The 22,161-nt window shown below is 33.7% G+C and overlaps 1 protein-coding gene across 1 annotated transcript in view; it reads right to left on the reverse strand.

The window, feature by feature from the left end:
* Positions 1–1,180: 1,180 nt before the first annotated feature.
* Positions 1,181–22,161, reverse strand: part of LOC145689076 (uncharacterized) — a 65,759-nt gene continuing 44,778 nt past the window's right edge. Inside the window, exon 2 of the mRNA XM_081763203.1 lies at positions 1,181–3,527. Coding sequence (XP_081619329.1) covers positions 2,444–3,527 — 1,084 coding nt within the window. The 3' untranslated portion in view covers positions 1,181–2,443. The remainder of the gene's footprint in view (positions 3,528–22,161) is intronic.

Here is a 22,161-nt window from a genome sequence, read left to right on the forward strand (position 1 = left end):
ATACTTTTCGCATCATTCACAATGCTGAAAAATGTGAATAATCAATCATGGACGAATTACCGTCGTCGCGAGCGGAAACGTGAATTGGCAGTACGTGAGATTGATACGTAATATTGAACGAATTTTATCGCACATTTGATAACTAAGATGCTTCGCATTTGTATATTTTATCACGTGTGTAAATTGAAGATACTTTTTATGTAGAAACATGATTTTTTAGTAATTAGTTTCACATATCTTACAATGTCTTTCCACTAACAAAATATGGACTTCATGTAAACGCTTTTCACAATTATGAACAGCCATCTTTTACCTGTATGAGATAGCATGTTTTCTCAAAATTGAACTTCGATTATACCGTTCTTCATAGTCTTGACTGAACAGTTACTCCCCATCTGTATTAATATATCTGTTGAGAAATAGAAACTTTAATTAAGCCCTTTCTACACACGTAGAACGCTTTAGTTTTTTCCTTAGTATGTTTTCTCTTGTGCATTGTAAAACGTGAGCTCCATATAAATCTTCTTTTCGCCTTTGTGTTGTCATATGTGTGAGAGTTTCATATGTGTATTAAAATATCCTTCCAAACTTGAGTATAGACCAAATAGTATTCCAAACTCTTCGTATACGTGAAGGTTTCCACTTGTGTATATTAAAATTTGTCTTGTCAAGGTTGAACGCGAACTATATGAAGCACTCAAATCAGAAGTTGCTAACTCATTATTGCTTGATTTTAGAGGATCACGCTTTAAAATTTATAAAAATGTGTTGAAATACCGATATATTAATACAATGGTGTAAAACTTTGTATGCTGGTTCGTTTTGACAGGTGTGACGTTGTCTCACAGTACCGATTTTTATAAGGTAAACAGAACGTTTTTGAATAAACTTTAAAACCTGATATAACAACTTTTCTTATAAAACGAGTGAAAAGTTGGTAAGTCAGTATACTCAAAAACTTCTAAGTATACAAGAGAATAAGTAAGGAATGCGAAACATAGCTTCGAACTTCATTTTTATCAACCCACATGCACATTCACCTTATATCATCATTCCGCGCTTGAGAAACGACTGTTGGCGAAAAAGAGTAGAAGATATTTGCGTCGAAATTTTGGTACAGACCCTCTTTTCGCACAAAAACCACGAATTCCGGTAAAGTCATTAACACATTGGATAAAAATGCTATTAATCTCGCTTTGAAATCAAAGACGACAAGAACTGGAATGCAATCGTTTTCAATATTATTAGTCAGTCATTTTTTGACACATACAACCTTAATACGATTTTTACGTAAAGTTTATCTGATCAGTTTAACCCATGTGGAAGGGACGAAGACTTGAGTTTATGATCGCTTCTTATCTTCAAATTGCATAAACTTTTCTGTCAAAGAGCATGAAAGAATGTCATAAAAACGGGAAATATAAAAATTTGCGGTGAAAATGGAACTGCGCAACCATGTATCGACAAGCAAGATGCAGCTAAAATGCAGATGGTCCAGAAAGTCCTAGTGTTGAAATTGACATGTTTTTCCGCCGGATCTACACTTGTAGCTGATGAGGAAGGATGTCGCCTACACTTGTTGCCCTTAACTCCCTTACATACAAGAACTCTCTCTATCTTATCTCTCTAGATAAATGTTCCTTTGCGAAATAGTAATTTGAATCTTCGTCGGCGTCATCCACCTTTACACTATGCAGCAATCGCTGTGGCGGCAAAGCAGAAGAGCTATTCGCGGAGTAGATGCGGAACCAATTTCCTGTAACATCTGCCCCCAAAATTCGGACTTAACAATTTGTCCTTCACAACTTATATTCAAATCCAAAGGGCAAATACATTTGAAGGGCTTAATGTGGTCTGACTCCTTTAATATTTAATTTTGTTGTAGTTTTCTTTAGCAGTGTATTTATCGTGCACATAATATTTCTGCCAAAACTTTAACTTGTGAGAGCGGCAAATTCTTTTATATGCCATGTCTATTTACGTGTCTTGCCAAAAGCTGATTCTAAACTAAATCCTTTTGAACTTCCTTCGCATATCTGTCGTTATTGAAATATGTGTCTTACCATACGATTTGCCAAATGAGAACTGCCAGTAAATGTATTTCTACACTGCGCGCGTGTGAGACTCTTGTCTTGTGTGGATTAACAATTAACTTGCTCAATGTGAACCTTGAGTAAATAGGAGGCTACGTTCTATGCATCTCTTTGGTTTGTCACTTGTGTATTGAAGTGCCTTGCAAGGATTGAGCGTAGACTAAATCATTTTCAACATTTTCCATGTGTGAGATTTACGTCCTATTTGGCTTAAGACGTATGAACGTTGAATAAATTCCATTCCAGGGTTCTGGCACGTGTGAGATTTTGGATCGGGTGTGGATTAACATGTGGGTAGCCAACTCTGAATTTTATTTAAAGACTTAACCACACTTTGGCAAGTGTGCGCTTTATATCTTTTGTGAATTAACGTGTGTAACCAAAGTTGCACGATGTTTAAATCCCTCACCACTCTCTTGGCACATGTGATGCTTTACTACTGTGTGGATTGACATGTGTGAAGCCAAACTGGAAGGTCGATTAAATGACTTACTACACTCGTTGCATGTGTAAGGTTTTTCTCCTGTGTGGATTAACATGTGTCTAGCCAAACGTGAACGTACACTAAATCCCTTACCACACGCTTCGCACGTGTGAGGTTTTTCTCCTGTGTGGATCAACAGGTGTCTAACCAAAGCTGAACGATGCTTAAATCCCTCACCACACTCTTGGCACGTGTGATGCTTTACTACTGTGTGAATTAACATGTGTGAAGCCAAAGTGTAACGTCGATTAAATGACTTACCACACTCGTTGCATGTGTAAGGTTTTTCTCCTGTGTGGATTAACATGTGTGAAGCCAAACAGGAACGTCGATTAAATGACCTCCTACACTCGTTGCATGTGTAAGGTTTTTCTCCTGTGTGGATTGACAGGTGTGAAGACAAAAGGGAACGTTGACTAAATGCCCGACCACACTCTTGGCACGTGTGAGGTTTTTCTCCTGTGTGCATCGACAGGTGTGAAGACAAATGGGAACGTTGATTAAATGCCTTACCACACTCTTGGCACGTGTGAGGTTTTTCTCCTGTGTGGATTAACGTGTGTCTAGCCAAATATGAACGTTGATTAACTGACTTACCACACTCTTGGCATGTGTGTAACCTTGGTCCTGTACGATTTAACAATTGCGAAGCCAAACATGAGCATACACTAAATTCCAATCCACATACTCCGCAGATGTGGGATTTTTGACCTGTGTACACTAAGTTATTGCTTGACAAAGTTGAACTTTGACTAAAATGTTTTTCACTCTTTCGGTAGGTATGACGCTTTTCACTCTCCTGAGCTAGAATATGCCTTGAAAAAAGTGATGGATGAAACCCCTTGCCGAACTGCATCAAAGGATGAGATTCCTCATCTGAATGAGAAATGGTTTCCTTTAAAGTAATACACGTATCGTCTTCTCCGTGGAATGATAATACGTTATCGCGCCTGTAACAAATTCAACAAATAAGGAAATGTGAATGGAGATAATGATTAAGTAGCAACAAAAAAAAAAAAATAATAATTCTCTTTATTTCATGATAAAATTACACTTAATTTTTTTTATTACATGAAATATAGTACAAATATGAAATGGAGTACCACTGAGAAGTTTCCATATCTTTCTATTCTCAAAATAAGAGGCTGTAGTTTGTTTCAATATATCAAATTGAGCCATAGTTTATACCGTGGCTGTCATAAGTATTTGACCGTGGCTGCTTTGAAACAAATGCACAGTACGAGAATTAAATTTGTCTTATCTGTAGTTTCATGTGGAGAAAAAACATACTTGCGTATCAAAGGTTTAAGAACAACTGAACTTATTAAAATAAACTCTATCGAAAATCATTCACTTATATCATCATAAGAGGAATACGAAAGACATTTTGAAACGAAGAAAAAAAATAATATACAATTTCCAAGGTGAGGCAGAGAAACTTAAAGTAACCAGACTAAACACGAATCATTTACAGCGTAGTGATTGTAGTTCAGTGGTCTAGGCGATTGGCGAGTAATCTGGAAATTTTTCGATCGAATACACGTCGAGCATTTTTTTTTTTTTTTTTTACTTTAGGAATGTTCATGGCGGTCGACCAGCGATAACACACACTTTATTACATTCAAATATTTGAATAATTCTTTAATAATAAATTTCTATGATAGACACGCCCCTGTAGTTAAGAAACGTGTTTCGGAACACCCATCACCATGCTAAACCGATGAAATACGTTTGTTAATGGCGCGGAGAGATAAAGCTTATAGAGCATACAGGAGACATGTTAAAAATAGTGATCCTTCCAGTGATAGCACCATAAATCCTAATACGAAATTCGAAAACAATAGGATGTTAAGAAACCGTTGCACTCAAGTAAGGAAGGCAAAACGGCGCTTTGATTATTAAATACTTGAATTCCAAAATAATGGAGCAGTTCTTTGGAAATGGCTAAAGTATTGGGTGTTGGGAGAAACATAGCCAAGAACGCTGTTAACTATACGCCAGATGAATTGAACACTTTTTCTGTCAAACCTGTATGGTACCAGCCTCTATGAAACTGCAAACAATGAATAATATTGTAGCTTCGGAAATTAACTCTCTGTTCTCGTCTTCTCACGTACAGCCTGCACATGTATTAAAAGCGATTCAAAGAATTAAATATAAAGCCACTGGTACAGATGATATTTCAATAACCATGATCAGGAAAATCTTACTGCATGTATTTAATCCTATCACTGACATTTTTAATTACTCTCTTGCCACAGGTACTTTTCCCACAGTATGGAAACTCGCTAAGGTCCCCCCACTTCCAAAAAAGAACAACGCTGATAATATTGCAGGCTATCGTCCAATCCGAGCAGTGTCCTTCCCGAGCTTTCAAAAGTTTTTCAATATATTGTAAATGATCAAATTCGGGAATACTTAACAACAAATAATTTATTGGATACATTTCAAACTGGTTTTCGAAGTAATCATAGCACATGCACTGTACTAGTAAACATAAGGGAGGATATAAGATTGGCTATTTATAACAGAAAACTGACGCTCCTTACTCTACTTGATTATAGTAAGGCATTTCAAACCTTTGATTTTGATATATTACTTCAGAAATTATCATTATTGTTTAATTTTTCTGAATCAGTGGTTAAATGGTTTCATTCTTACCTTCACGAACGTAAACAAAGAGTAGTGATCAATCAGGATCACATATCGACATGGCATTGTATCAACAGTGGAGCGCCGCAGGGTAGCGTACTAGGTCCCCTTCTCTTTGCCCTTTACATTAATGATCTCCCTAAAATTCTCACCTATTGTAAATACCATATTAACGCTGATGATTTTCAGTTATATGCTTCTTTTCCCCAACAAGATATTAATAATGCGATTGAGAAAATAAATACTGAGTTAAACAAAATCAGAGACTGGTCTACGGCTCATGGGTTAAAATTAAATGCAACAAAATCGCAGTGCATCTTAATTGGCTCCCCAAGAATTCTTTCTTCTATTAATATCTATCAGCTCCCAAATATAATATTGTCCAATACTGTTATTCCATTTTCTACAGCTGCCAAAAATTTCGGAGTCGTAATAAATCAAAATCTCCCCTGGTCAGATCAAATAAATGGAGTTTGTAAGAGAGCATTTGGTGCCCTACATACGTTAAATCGACTAAGAATTTTCTTAACAATATCTTTGAAGATCAAATTTGTCAAGGTACTGGTGTTTCTACATCTTGACTATTACGACTCAGTCTATTCTGATCTAACAGAAAATCAATCAAAGCGCTTCCAAAGAGTGCAAAATGCCTGCAATAGATTTATTTTCAATATAACTTACAGGGAACATCTCACATCTTTTAATAAAAAACTGTCATGGATGACGTTAGTCGGAAGAAGAAATTTACATAATCTTACCCTATTGTACAAAATACTTACTACGTCAGAACCATCGTATCTAGCCCGTAGATTTTTATATTTATGAGATTTTCATACTAGAAACACAAGATCACAAGATAATTTCTTGCTCTCCATCTCCAGTCGCAATTCTGATTCATACTCAAAATCCTTCACAGTAAGTACTACACGCCTCTGGAACAGTTTACCTCAATTAAAACACAAGGTTTCCACAGTCGCCAAATTAAAAAAAAAAAATCGGTATATTCCTTTCAATTAAGTAAAGATAAGGGCACTTGTAGCACATGAGGCATCTTCGTTTTACCAGATTATTAATAACCCACATATGAACACACAACCAATAGGTAACCTACGTTAATTTGTACAGCTTATTCATACCTCTAGTACTGCTATATGCAATATGCAATTTTTGGTTTCTCCATGTTATTTTTGTTTCCCCTATTAAATATTATTTTTTCATTTTGTTTTTTCAAGTTCTTAACCATTTTTTAAAAATTAAGTATTATATTGTTTTCTTATGTGGTTCAATACTTTTCTTTTGTAATTGTTAATATTTTCTATGTTGGTGTTTTTTTTAAATATATATAATGTATGCACGTGGTTAAGTGCTCGGAGAAGGCTGCAGATCCTTAACTTCACCACGTAAAAGAAGTCATAAATACATAAATAAATAAATAAATAAATAAATACTCGTTTGTTTCAACACTTCAACTATCAAATTTTCAGGAATAATACTAGTGATAATAAATATTATCCGGAAAAATATTTAAAAAATTAAAAATTTATTATCGCTCAGGTCATACCATTACAAGCAGAAATAAAAAAAATGGTTTTGTGTAACATTGCCCATTAAAAGACGAATTTCTCATCTCGATTCTAAAAACAAACCAAACAAAATCGGGATGGGACTTAACATTTTAATTCCAGACGGGACAAGGCTAACTTACTCTACCGTCATGCTTTGGAGATGAGAATCGAGACGAGACGAAAAGTATCGTAAACATTTCTCGTCTTATCTCGATTCTAGGAATAGTATATGCCACTCTTTAAGCAACAATTGCTATGTAGACTGAATCTTATATATTATTTTGCTACTTTGTACTTCAGAGCTCACTGATTTATGGTCTGTGTATATATTTTTGTAGCAAGGCTTTTATAATTACATCTGCAAACTCCACACGTTAGTTTATTACAAGCTTTAGTGTTCAATTATATTCAGGTCTTTCTATTAGTTATTTTCCTGGAAACGTAAAGTAGAATATTTTCTACACGAAATATTAGCAGAAAGCTTTCGTTTAAATTAGAGTAGCTGTACCCCTTCCTCGAAACTCCTACGTTTAAGTAAGTTTTGCCGAATTTTAGTGCAACTATAAACTTTCAATATCATTATTATTATTATTATTATTCAAGTGATGTAAATTTAATGGTACAACCTGTTCCACCTTGCTCCCGCCTAGTATGCATTATGCAGAAAAAAAAACGTGTGTATAGGTTTCCTCCGTGTTCTGCTTCCTCGTACTTTCTTTATTTCAATATTTCTTTCATTCTCACCATCGACGTGTTCTGTAGCTTAGCCGGCATAACCATTACTTAAAAACAAATTTTCTTACGGCTCTTGTGAGTTCAGAATCCATACTTTCTAAACGAAATTTGCCTCGAAACTTTCCGTTATAAAATTTAACTAGTACTAGGGAAACTTTCCCTTATAACATTTAGCTAGTTGTAGGGACGTTTGTGAGGGTATGTCCTGTTGATCCTGACACTTCTCTCTAATCCCGACTATTTTGTAACTTCTGGCTAACGCTACGGGCGATTTTACAGATTTTAATACAATGTGTCCTCATACGGAAATTGTTACCTATATTATTATTATTATTATTATTATTATGATTATTATTATTCAATATTTGAGACCTCAATATTACGTCCTACAGCAATGTAAATAAACATACTGAAGTTACGGCAATAAAAATAAATTCTTTTAATCCTATATAAGGATGAATTGAGTTATGAGATACTATGCAAAGAAAAGATAGGAAAAAGGTGTCAGCTACTGGATAATGTGAAAATCGAACAGAACCTAAGTAGGATGTGTCTTTATCACAACACCCTTTCGAAGTAACACCCTTTCTTTGGGTAAAGGACAGTAGTGTAATAACCTAACTCCTGGGCCAAACTCTAGGCCAACCCATTTTGGAAATATCTTTGACCAGCACAGATTGAGTAGGGTGAGATTAGGCAGGGTGCTTTGCGCATAGGCTTTAATGAGATTTAAAATCATAAAATACTTACATCTAAAACTTACTTCTAACATTAAAAGTAAAAAAGAAGTTTTTTCGTCAAATTATACATCCTGGGTTGATTTTAAGAATAAAAGATTGGTTAATGTATCTAATGCTATCGATAAACAAGATGTTGGAACATTAGAGCAGCTTGAATAAGTAAAGGAAGAGTTTACACAAAAAGAAACTGTAGAATTACCATGTCGATTGGCAAAAGATGATGTTGAGAAACCAGTCATTTTTGTATATAATTTAGCTGCTGCCTACAAATTTCTTTATAGAAGTAGTTAATGCATACAGAATCAAGTTTCAATTCATAACTTATAGACACATTTTTAAATGACATTCTATTTGAAAGTTTTCCATTACATTTTAATATAAATGATCAGTTAACAATTAGACCATCCAAACATTCTGATTTGAAACAAGGCAAATCATTAATGCTTATTATGTATGTAGAAAGAGAGGATGAAGATGAATACGAAAACGAATCAAGTGATAATGATAATGTTAGGAGGGTAGTATTAGGTAATGATGAAATTTAAATTTCTATATAATAAACAGGATGTATTGTGTTAAGTGTAAGAAATCAACAGATACGAAGAAAAACACTATTAGAATAGAAAAAAACAGAATGGAAGATATAGTAAGAAAGGTATTGGTTCAGTATGTGGTGTTACTAAATCGTAATTCGTTAAAAAGAAAGACTGACTAGAACAAGGTAAAGGTATTAGAGAAGACGTTGTAGAAGAAATTCACAAACGTTCCGGAAAGAATTATCCTAGGTTAAATGTTATTGTTAAAGGTATAGATGATTTCTGGCAAGCAGATCTTGTGGAAATGCATAGGGACATGTTAAAAGGTATCTCCAAGTTAAACAAAGGCTATAAGTATTTGCTAACGATTATAGATGTGTTTTCGAAATATGCTTTTGCTGTTCCTGTTAAAGATAAGAGCGGTAAAAATGTTACAGAAGCATTTGAATCCATATTAAGAACGGGAAAACCTAGTAACTTACAAACTGATCAAGGCAAAGAGTTTTACAATAAAGAAGTTAAGAAGGTGATGGAGGAAAATAAGATTAATCATTACTCAACCCATAGGGGTAAGAAAGCTTCTGTTGTTGAGAGATTCAATAGAACTCTTAAACAAAACATGTGGAAAAATTTACAACACAAGGAGATTATAAATGGATAGAAATATTACCAACACTAGTTAACAAGTATAATAATCGTGTGCATAGGATCATTGGTTTAAAGCCTATAGAAGTGAATAAAAAGAATAAGCAAATAAGTAAATCGAAAGGAGTATTTGAAAAAGGATATACACCTAATTGGTCAACAGAAGTATTTGTTTTTAGCGAAGTTATACCATCTAATGCAGCTACGTATAGAATTAAAGCTTTAGAAAAAGAGGATGTGCAAGGTAGATTTTACCAGAACTATTAAAGACGAAACATAAAGATGTATATTTAGTGGAGGTGTTGAGAAAGAAAGGTGACAAAGCATACGTTAAATGGTTAGTATTTGATGATTCACATAATAGCTGGATCGATAAAAGTAATGTTGTAGTATAAATTTAAATATTATTTTTATGCAATAATAACGATAATAGGTTAGTATGGATCAAAGTTTGAATGAGATATGTTACGAACAGACTAAAGATATTGGTATGGTATCTTTGGTGATTTTAAACTGATTATAGATAAGAACACAGGTTACCTCAATGCTACTAAATTGTGTGCAATGGGAGGTAGAAGATTTAAAAAAAGCTAGAAAATAAAGGTTCAAATGAAATATTAGAATATTACAATAACAAACTAAGTGGACCGAATTCGGGCCACTTCAAAAACTCACCTTACACAGTAAAACTAGCTGGTAACGAAATAATGATAAAAAAATATTTTCTAAACAATAAATACGAGTACTATCGATAGTTTAAACGTTATTTGTTACGAACAGGTTAAAGACATTTATTGGTATGCTATTTTTGGAGATTTTAAATTGATTGTGGATAAGATTACAAGATACTTCATTGCTACTAAGTTGTGTCAAGATGGTGGTAAGAGGTTTGATAATTGGTTAAAAAATAAAGTCACAAGAGTTAATAAGATACTATGAGCTAGAATTAACCAACTCCTCTAATTAAAGGAATTGCTCTTCCACATAGCTAAAAAAAGGAGGAGACAAAGAAGCAACCTAAATCATATGTGGATCTTATGTACACAAGAAATATTTCTAGCTGTTGCCTTTTTGTTATCTAAAGATTTTTACAGTAAGTTTTATGATATTATCGAAGACTATTTCATCCAAGTCTTTAGGCAATATAGAGTTAACAACGAATTACTCCAAACACGAATGCAAGATATAGAAATACAGACGGAAAAGTTAAGTCTTAAGAGCAAGGGCTTAAAAAAAAGCAGCACCATATACAGACGATGATTCAAAAGATAATTGCCTAATCATATACAAGAAGAACAAACTTAATTATCCTTTCCCTTATTATGCTATCAGATGCCAAAAGAGAAGTCTATATAAGCCTCTTAATGAGGTAGAAGAAAAATATCCAGATTATGAGATAATATACGAAAAGTTTCGAGATCCTAACAGTATTAAGTTATTCAACCTAGTGCAAAAAGAATTAGATATTCGTAAAGGTAAGGGTAATGAGTTTGGACGTCCCTATCAGAAGAAGATTTGCTTAAAGAAATTAAAAAAATTGATTGTTTCTATTATCTGTTAACATCGAGTCCTATGTAAAAACTTTCGATATAACTTTTATGATTATCATTTCATAAAAACTTAACATCAATATTCGATGTTATTATTTACAATCTCCCACAGAAAAAAAAAACGGATTATCAAAATCAGGATTTTCTTCAGGATATTCATTGTTGTTGTTGTTAAGTATAATAACTGTTCTACAGAAAGGACAAGTGTTATTAATTCTTAACTAGGTAAGCATATATTCATATACTCAACACAGAACACAAGCTTACACGTCATTTTACATAATTCAGTTTTTGTTTCTTTGCATATTGAGCATTCTTCTGAGTTCTCTATTAAATGTAAACCTGTTAAGAGTAGCATTAGTTTGTTTCTGAGAAATTCGTGACATGCTTATTTACTCTTAAGAATTTCAACATTTCGATCTTACCTGCGATTTTCATTAGAAAGTTTTCTGAGAACTTCCTATTGCAACAAGTGCGTATTATGCTGCTTTTACTCTAAAACTTTGCTTTCGAACTCCAGAACGAATTATTCGCTTTTATCGTGTAAACTAACACATGACGAGTAAACTTTATTTTGTTATTTCTCACAGGTGCTTCATCTAGCAGTGGTGTAATATCGTGCAAATCGATAATAGAATCAAATTCTTTCAAGAAGGCTGTTAGTTCTTTTCCTGAGATGCGACAATTTTTAGATACTATATCCCAACAGGGTTTGTCTTTATAGGTTTTTAGGAACGTAAGTTTAAGCAAATCTGTTTTGCAAGAGAGTATGCTCCAAAGTAAGTATTCTTGGAATTGTGTGCAAACCTCAATAGCTTGTTTTTGTGAATATTTCTCCAGTTATTTTCTTCACCAAACACGAGCCAATCAACTTTTTCTTTAAATTCATTAACATAATCTTCACTCATTTGTTGAGCGTATTCATACGTGTAGTTTTCCCAATGAATATGTCGTCTTCTATGTTCTTTAAGGTTTCGTACGAAATCTGGTTTTAAATGATGATAACAACATGAACCATACCTTCGTTCACACAATTTGTCTCAGAAAAGTTTATCACTATATTTATTAATAATGTTTTCGTATCTAACTAAGTCTCTCCTGTTTGATAATCTGACCCAATTGATGTGTTCTTCATAACGTTCTATAAAAGAAAGTGACAGTTTATGGCTTGATGTAACTGAACACCAATGTATCTTGTTTTTGACGATATGTAGAAAGTTATCGGGTAAGTTCTTTATTTCTAAAATTTGTTTCCATTCTTTGAATTTTCGACTACTAAGTGCATTTATAACTATAATTCTACAAACCGGATTCTGAAAGTAGTTTACAATATGCTCAGGGTTTAACCTTTGAATCGTGTCTTTTATAAGCTCATCTTTATTTATCATTGTTTTATATTGTTTATTTGGTTGTTGTGAATTTGCAGCAGTTGTTGCTAGAGACTTATTTCTGTGCTCGTTGATTAAGGCTATTATTTCTGCTTTTCTAAGCTTTGAATAACCATGTACTCCGTTCTCTCTACATTATTGCTGAAGTTGGGGGACAGTTTTCCTTTCCATATCCTCCTTTTTTATAATAATAAGAAAGTAAGTATTCATTTTTGTTTATTTCTGTATTTAAAAATATGGATAAGCAGTATGAATGAATACAGAATAAACTTAACCTTATTCATCAAGATCTTCAACTCATAACAGTAATACTAGAAAAACAAATATTAAAAGAACAAGAAATGCTATTAAAAGAAAAAAAGAATGGAGTATTAGAAAGATATACACCAGAATCAAATTGGGATAGCGACAAAATACTTTAGCCCACAAATGATAGTGACAAAGAACTTGAACCTACAAATGATAGGTGAGGTAGATTTGAAAAAATAATAATAAAAATGAATTAGTTTTCATTAGATCATTAGTAACTTTCATGGGTTATTCCCATAAAGGCCATGTTCTAATACAATATGCTAATAGACATCGAGATTTCCTACGTCACATGAATATTAGCTGTTGTATTAGATAACGAAAATGATTAAAAATTATTTTTTGTATAATAAAAACAAGAGAGTAATTATGAATTTAATTAAGCGCACAGTAGTGGAATTAAAAAAAAAACTTATGTAAAGGAAAGGGGATCAAAAGTTATTCCCGATTAAGGAAAAACAGAACTCATAGACCGTATTAAAGAATATGAACAAAACAGATTAAACTTTAGCAAAACATTCCCATTTAAAAGACATATTGGAAAAACAAAAACCTAAGAGATTAGGTAAGAAGAGAGCTTTAAAACTGTTTCCCTTTAAAAAAGAAGTATTTGAAGAACCAAAAATCAAATCTGAATCAATACCAATCGATGTAAATCGTCAAAATACTACATTTAAATCAAAATTAGAAACATGGAGATTCACAAAACAATACAAACCAGAAGATCCATTAGAACATAATATTAAAACAACATCTAAAGCTATATTAAACAGAATACAACTCAGCTTACAAAAACATGGCTCATTGAAAATTAATAATTCAACTCAGCTTACAAAAACATGGCTTATTGAAAATTAATCTATGTTTGTTCTAAATATAAGAAAGGAAAAGAAAGGCAAGTTTTATTTTAATACTGAAAACCGAGTAATATCTCAATCAACCAATGTAAAGGAACCACTAACTAATATGAAACAAGCATTAAGAACAAGAATGGATGAGTTTCAAGCTTGAAGTTCTGGCTGGGCTCTTATAAACATTAACTTTTTTGAACTAGCATACGATAAATATATACCATACAGAGGATCATCATACATAGAATTACCTAAACAGATTCAAACAAAAAGGCAGTAATTAATGTAAAAATAAAGACGAAAAATGCTTCTTATACTCATTATACAGTGCCTTGTATCCTACAAATTCACATCCAGAACGAGTACCAAAAGATGATGAACTATTGTCAAACTTAGAATCCATACTAAAAAATATTCATTTTCCTGTAAAACTAAGCGATATTCCAAAAGTCGAAAAATTATGTAATATTTCTATAAATGTCTATGCGAATGATAAAGACTCTCTCTCTCTCCCTCTCTCTCTCTCTCTCTCTATGGCCTATGGAACCCGGAGGTTCAATGCCGCGTTCACAAAAGCTCTCCACTGTCTTCTATCCTTAGCTAACTGAATCCAGTTTCTACTCTGTATTCCAATCTCTGCGAGATCCATCTTAATATTGTCCTCCCACCTCCGCCTAGCTCTTCCTAATGGTCGTTTTCCGATTGGTCTTCCAGTCAAGACTTTGAAAGCGTTTCTACTTTCTTCCATTCTAGCTGCATGACCCGCCCATCTAAGCCTCCTAGACTTGACAACCCTCACAATGTTGGGTTAACCATATAAATTATGTAGTTCCTCGTTATGAAGTTTCCGCCATTCCCCATTCTCGTTCCTCTTGGGTCCGAATATTCGTCTCAGGATCCTGTTCTCAAAAACTTTCAGACTATGTTCTTCCCTCAGAGTAAGCGACCATGTTTCGCAGCCATACAAAACAACACGCATAATTATCGTTTTGTATATTTTAAGCTTCAAATTCCTCGACAGAATTCGCGACGACAAGAGATTTTGAACCCAATAGCTTCTGTCGAGGAAATTGAAGCTTAAAATATACAAAACGATAATTATGCGTGTTGTTTTGTATGGCTGCGAAACATGGTCACTTACTCTGAGGGAAGTACATAGAAAGAAAGTATTTGAGAACAAGATCCTTAGACGAATATTCGGACCCAAGAGGAACGGGTATGGGGAATGGCGGAAACTTCATAATGAGGAACTACATAAGTTATATGGTTTACCCACCATTGTTAGGGTCGTGAAGTCTAGAAGGCTTAGGTGGGCGGGTCATGTAGCTAGAATGGAAGAAAGTAGAAAACCTTTCAAAGTCTTGACTGGAAGACCAATCGGAAAACGTCCATTAGGAAGACCTAGGCGCAGATGGGAGGACAATAACAAGATGGATCTCGCCGAGATAGGAATTCAAAGTAGAAACTGGATCCAATTGGCTAAGGATTGAAGTCAGTGCAGAGCTTTTGTGAACGCGGCATTGAACCTCCGGGTTCCATAGGCTATAGAGTTAGTTAGTTAGTTAGTTAGTTATAGACGCAATGTACAGTATTTAGCTTTAACTCAAAGCACTTTAGCATTCTAATTATTAAATACTTCACGCTATTCTTATGTTCTGATCAAAGCATTGCGATAACGGGTGTGCTGAAAGTTATAGACACTCAAAAAAAGGTCTAGAAGTTATAAACAATCAGGAGGACATTATGCGATAGAGTAAAAATGTAATTATGTATAGTGTAATGCAGGTTTAGATGTAAGTTTTTTAAGATTTTAAATGGCATAAAAGCCTATGCGCGAAGCAACCTGCTCAATCTCACCCTACTCAACCTGTGCTGGTAAAAGATATTTCCAAAATGGGTTGGCCAGAGTTTTGGCCCAGTAGTTAGGTTATTACAATACTAAGGACATTGGATTATGTATGCGCAATATTGATATATTATCAAAATATATAAAAAGGAATAATTATAATTTATCAATTTTTCTTGAAGGAATATACGGAACTTCTTGTAAAGGCCGAACGAAAATATTATTATTATTTCTAGTAAGAATGCAACAACAATTAGTAACAATTACACAATGACGTTCCAGGAAAATTTATGACACAAACTAGGCCTGAAAAATGACCCATTTCTATTCATGAATTGTTTGCGAAACAAGCGAAGTTTTCAGACAGTAGAAATCGAGATTGTAGGCTGTGACGTCATGTAATTACTTTTTCCCTGTGAAGGAAGTCGTTTCAACTTTAATTTGTAAGAACGAGAGAAATCGACAATTCTACATTTTATTACAAATCAGAAATATGATCATTCTAAATTACAATTTCTTTTCTGAATATCCACGGAGAATCGAACCGCGGATCCCTAATACACAAAGCGAATACTCAAGCCACTACCATAATAATGCTCTTTTAAGTAAGAGTGAAGAATCACTCGTCTATGTAGGAAATGAAAACGTTTACAAATGCAATGTTTTATTAACCATGAATCACTGATTTTGGTTATGATAAAACAATGCAGTCCAGAGAATTCAAGATTAAATTTTAAAAAGACTGAAAGCATCTCTGAAATTTGTCTCTATTCTATTCGGTTATTTTCCTTCTACAGGTAATTTCAAAAACCTGGAAGGGCAGGGATACACCAAGGGCATCGTATATTTCAAAGGTTTTCCCATCGAGAATCGAAAGTGAGACCCCGCCTACTAATCAATCAGATGGGTGGGGTGCCTGGTTCGTTTCCAAGGCAAGTAAGGTTAAGACGGACAAAATAGTGGTCGTGGGATTTCTCGGGACAGTCGCAATTCCTCACTCCACCAATTCATCCATCATCACCTGCTTCAATCATAGTTTTCCTTAGCCTAGCAGGCATAAGCGTTGGACATTAAGTGATTTCATTTTCTAGCTGTTAACCCAAACAAATCCGAATCGAAAAACAGTTGTATTTTCTATTGCTCATTAAGGTTTTCTCACAAAAACAATGTGTAGAAAAAGTCATGGCGAATCGTAATTCCATTCAAAAATAAAATGCAGACTAGCAATACCTTAAATTAAAATGTAACAATTACATATCCTTTAGAACTTTTCCAAAATCTGTACGGATATTCTGGAAAGTGCCACAGCTGGAGTTGGTCATTGAGTCGGTGGGGCAGTCGATACTGGGTCAACAGCACGCGACCCACTACAAGTCACCACTCACCATGACCCACTGCGATAATGACCCAGAAGTATGTATCTTCTGCACACGAAACTACAGACATGGCAGATTTAATTCTCACACTCTGCATTTGTTTCAAAGCAGTCGCCATTACCTGGTCAAAGACTTATGTCCGACACGACACATACGATATCAGAGTTAACTCAGGTACATACCAAAATACTTATTTTGTGCTATATGGAATAAACATTTATTATAAGTGAAAATGGAGATCCGTTGTCACTAATATTATTACCTTTTGTGTCAGAAAATTTAAAAACGGAAGAGGCTTTTGCAATTGCAGCTACAAGAAACTGTCACTATGATTACAAAGAAACAAAGGGACTATATAAGAACTTTTAAAATTTTGCACAAGATACGTGATTTCATTAAGCATACCAATTTAAGGTTGCGCTTTATATAATCTCATACGTTGAGATAGTAAAATTTTGTTTATATTGACATGTAGCGACGTAGTTACATCTCATACATTCTAAATAAACAAATACATTTGAGAAGCATAGAGTTTGTAAATTATTGTTATTATTATGTACTTATTTGAAATACATGACATAATGATTGCAGAATTCAACGTTAAGGTAATATGGACACCTAACAGCACCTTCGTTACTCTTACATTATTACTATTGCTTTTATGTTTGTGCTCTCAACATAGAATTTATCACAATCTGCTGTAATGCCATTAGCAAAAATTGAAAAATATAATAGGTTTGAAATTCTGCTGTTACAGGACTTTTGCAAACAATGTCCTCGAGCGTTATTAGCATCGTGAAACACTCTAGTCATTATTGTTTTTTTATGCTAAAAGTAAAAAGGGAGTGCGAAGATAAATGCTAGACTCTGAATACCGAAAAATTGAAGAAATATGTTATACATCACATTATAAAATACAGGGAGCTGAACTGTTTGAAATAAATATTTAATATGTTGAGCGTGTTCATTTAAGTGGCATTTTATTAAGTTACGTTCATCAAATGGGTATCATAAAGACGGGAACAGGATTAAAACTGTACGTCAAATATTATAATCTGAGTGGTTTCTCTTGTTAGAGAAAGGACAGCTGGCACACTAGCTTTTTTCACTTTTAAAAAAGTTTCACGTGCAGCAGTTTTCGGAAATAAATATTCAAGAGACAGAAGACGAACAATCTGCATACTACACCTAAGTACAAAAAATTTGACATCAACCTAATCTGCTATTAGCTACAGAAATAGCTGAACCGTTTGAAATTAAATTTTACATGTCTGCAGTTAGCCACACATGTCTCATTTAGAAAATTTTTTATCTTTTCTTACGTTACTGTCACTAGAATGAAGATCCTACGAGTAAAAGAACAGATTTAAATTTTACGCTAAAAATGGTGAGTGGATTATGCTTGAGAGGTGTCTTTACGCTATACCAGTGAGCAAGTGATCTAAGACTTACAAGAAGAAAACGGGCAATTTCCGCAGGTTTCATAATACAGAAATTTACCATATGATATAACATTAATATGCAATGTACAGAACTTCATCACACATTGGCTGATCCACTCAAGTGATCACAATTTTGTTGGCATAAAAAGAATTATAGAAGAACTACGTTTTCAAGAGGATATTGTGAAATTAAGCTGTAAACCTTAAATAAACATAGACTTCTTTAGATGTTTTAACAAGAGCAACGTCAAAAACAGCAAAAAGGCTTGTAGTATACGACTTAGAAATTGTTTACTAGGAAACAAAGTATTTTCGTCATTTCTCTTTCAAACTACGCATTTATTCCTTCCGAATGTGCTTCTTTACTTATATTGAGCAATCTACTTATATAGGGAAGTATATCTACATACTTCTAGGGGAAAATAACGAACCTGGGACAATAAGCATAAGCATATCCTGAACCTGGGACAATAAGCAAAAGCTTGGTCCTGGTTGTATTTACTGTACTATGTGTGAAATTTAAAAGTTGAGATTAAGCATTGGTTTTCTGCACATTTTTTTGCAGAGGTAGCACCCTCGTGATCAGATGTTTGTTTCGCTGGTTAAAAGAAAGTACAACGTAATGAGCATACGTTCGCGAAATTATGAATGAAGGCCGAAAGAGTCAATTGATTGCAACAAACGTGACTTTCATTTGAAGTTTTCACAGTAATTTTCCCTGTGTTATTTTAGCAGCAAATATTAAAATCTTAAAAATAAAATATATACTTCACTTTAAAGTTTCGTATACATTCAAGAATATACGAAACTCATTCACTCAGTAATTAACCATAACCGAAGTCCCATATCTCATACATTTAACTTCTCAACTGGATATCATACTATACTAAACCATGCCAACTTTTATTATTATAGCCCATTCTTAGTTTATCGTATTGTATAATATTATTTTATCGTTTTTGATACACCAACCTTTCACGAAAGTTTTACAGTTCACATGCATATTACTGACGCAAGCGACGTAACCCACCTATAGTAGACATATCGGTTTATTCTGTGTTAACTATATATATATAACATGTAAACATTCTTTCCTTCATCTCACGCTAAGTAAGTTATTGAAGATGTAACGTCTTTTTGCTGATTGCTAATAATCATTTCTACCCTTTCAGCCCTGACCAACACAACTGTGCAGGTAGATAGAATCAGCAATATATACAATACCAGCCGAACAAGCATCATTGTGCAGGTTATTTTTTTCCGAAAGATAATAGTTAAAAAAAATCATGCTTAGGAGAATTAGTAGATCAAACTAGATTATCGAAACCACTATTCTTTCTTTCTATTTTTTGAGATAAAAGAAATTATCATCCATTTCTCAATCTGGTCTTTCTGTAGAATTGTTGATAGTTCAGATGAAATTTTGTAAAGCCGGTCAACAGATATTTTCTCCTTCCTGATCGATTGCAAGTGAAACTGTAGCTGCATGATACGTCTATTCTAACAGCTAAATTTATTGCATTGGTTAGAGCACTCTGAGGAACTGACGTGGAAGCGTTTCACTTCAGATCACGTTATCGCTATCCGATGAGTGAAATAATTATTTTCTACAATCTAGGAAAGGATAAGAATATCGTAGGTAAGAGCTATAAAAATATGCTCAATCGTTTTATTTGTAACATGTTTTGAATTTGGATCTATTAATGGCGTGCGTTCAGCTTTTCACCATAGGAGTTATAATTTGAAATCACACCATTTAAAAGACAAGTGAAATGACTTAAAATTTTCAAGGATCTTACAGAACGAATGGGACTAGATATGAATCACAAACAATTTCTTAGCTTTTTATTTATTTGAGACGTATTTCCAAACTGTAGTGATTATTGATTCCATTTTCGAGTGGTGAATCTTTCAAAGATTGTTATAAATATTTTTACACATCATTGGAATCATTATGTGTTGTCCTCGATTACTCAACAGGTATTTATTATTAATATATATTTTTCTGTTATATCTTTTGTATGCTATGTTAAACAAATGATACACAATACGAATTTTTTGCTCAGTTTTAGGTAAACATTCTTATTATAATACTGTACAAACTTGTATTTTACCAGGTGCCAGGCGAAATAGCACTAGCTTTAGGAAAGAAACGCATATAGAAAGAATTTTGAAATAAGAAACTGATGAGAATAAATAAAAAAAACACATTCCTGCGATTTCAATGTCCATTACCGGTACATTTGCAATTCCTTATCGTAATTATAATAATAACTATTATTATAAAAATTAAGCAAAATAAATACGAAGGAGCAACATTTGCTGCGCCAGAAGACTATGGATTCGATACTGATAGCGGCCCAATTTGATCATTTTCTCATCTCTACTCTTCATAATATTTTGGGGTCTTTCACATCTATAGTTCTCTTCTCGATAATGTTAGTTATAAATGTATATTAACTTGCTGTTATAAATTAGTATACGAATCGAGCTTTATATTCCTAACGTGATGACAGAGAGAGAGAAAAAAAATAAATTAATAACATCATCATAGGTATTCCTTTTCCCAAGTTAAGCTAAACCAAATAATGATATATAACCTACTCTTTATTGAAAACTATGATGTCTTGCATAAAACTACTTTGAAGTACCATAAGACGGGGTTACTTGGCACATCGGGCGTTACTTTGCACAAAATTCGAAAAGAGTTTCACAGTTTTCTGTCGGGAAAACCATGAGCAGTAAACCGGAAGTTTCGACTTCCACCGTAAAATAGAACATGTAACTGTATTTTGGCTGTAATGTTGGTGGTTAAATTCAGTTCTACTTACCGGGAAAGTTTATTTTTATAGAGGTATTGAAAGCAGTCACTGTAAAGGCTGATAAAATTTGAAAGATATCATCTATAAGAATTTCCGTCAAGGTTAAATTAGTTTCGTAGACTACCATGTATAGTGGGACTTTGAAGCAGTGGTTGGAATTGAAATGCCTAACGTATTAGTCATAAAAAACGTAAAACTGGGAGAAGGGGTTTCAGCCTATACTCGCGGTTATTTTGCACCGGTCCAAAATAACGCTTAGATAGGAATTTATTACCACTGGAGCCTCCTGTGTTTTAACGTTATGTAAATTTCCTATTTAGGTAGATCCCGGAATGAATTTCTTGTTAGAAAAAAAATTATGAACAGCGGCGAATCCAGAAAAGTAGTTTGACAGGACCTTCATTCAAAAATCCTTTTTTTTTATTTTAGAAATCACTAGATTTTTGTGAGTAGGTTTGTAGCTTATACATGTTGGAATCACTAACAATAGATTTTTCGGCAAATCTTTACTTTTGGTCAAACAATGACTGCAAGCGATTCATCTGATCCTGTTACCAGAGCAGTTTAAAAATCATTCCTCAATTGCTCCCGGAACCGGATCAGATGAATCGGTTACAGTCACTTTCCGAGTCAAAGTAATGTACAATGTAAAGACTGTGTCTATAAGTACAAGGGCCAAAATGTTACTAAACACTATACCTAATCAATCCAGGTGAAGCGATGACTATCAATATTGATATCTAAATGGGGACTACCGTTCCCTCAACCCCCCACTCATCTATCATAAAAATATCCCAAAAAACAATATTTATTCAAACCAGTACTATAAAGCTGACGTAAGAAGGAAAAATTTAGAAAAAAGAATCATCACTAATTATAAATTAGTGCAGCATGACGAAGAAAAATAAAGTACATCTCACCAAGATAATGGAACCACCAGCAGCCAAACAAATACTTTGCTAAAAACTCAAATGCAAAGCAAATCAAGAATAAAATTAATATCAATTAATAAGAAAGCACTCACCGTTTCGCCATACCAGAACACTCATGAATAATGAACTCACAAATGATGATTCACGAAAAAATAAGATAGCAAGAACACACGCGCAATACTCAATTTCAGATTA

Source organism: Thermobia domestica, chromosome 7, assembly GCF_964235325.1.
Source record: "Thermobia domestica chromosome 7, izTheDome1.hap1.1, whole genome shotgun sequence".
NCBI lineage: Eukaryota > Metazoa > Arthropoda > Insecta > Zygentoma > Lepismatidae > Thermobia > Thermobia domestica.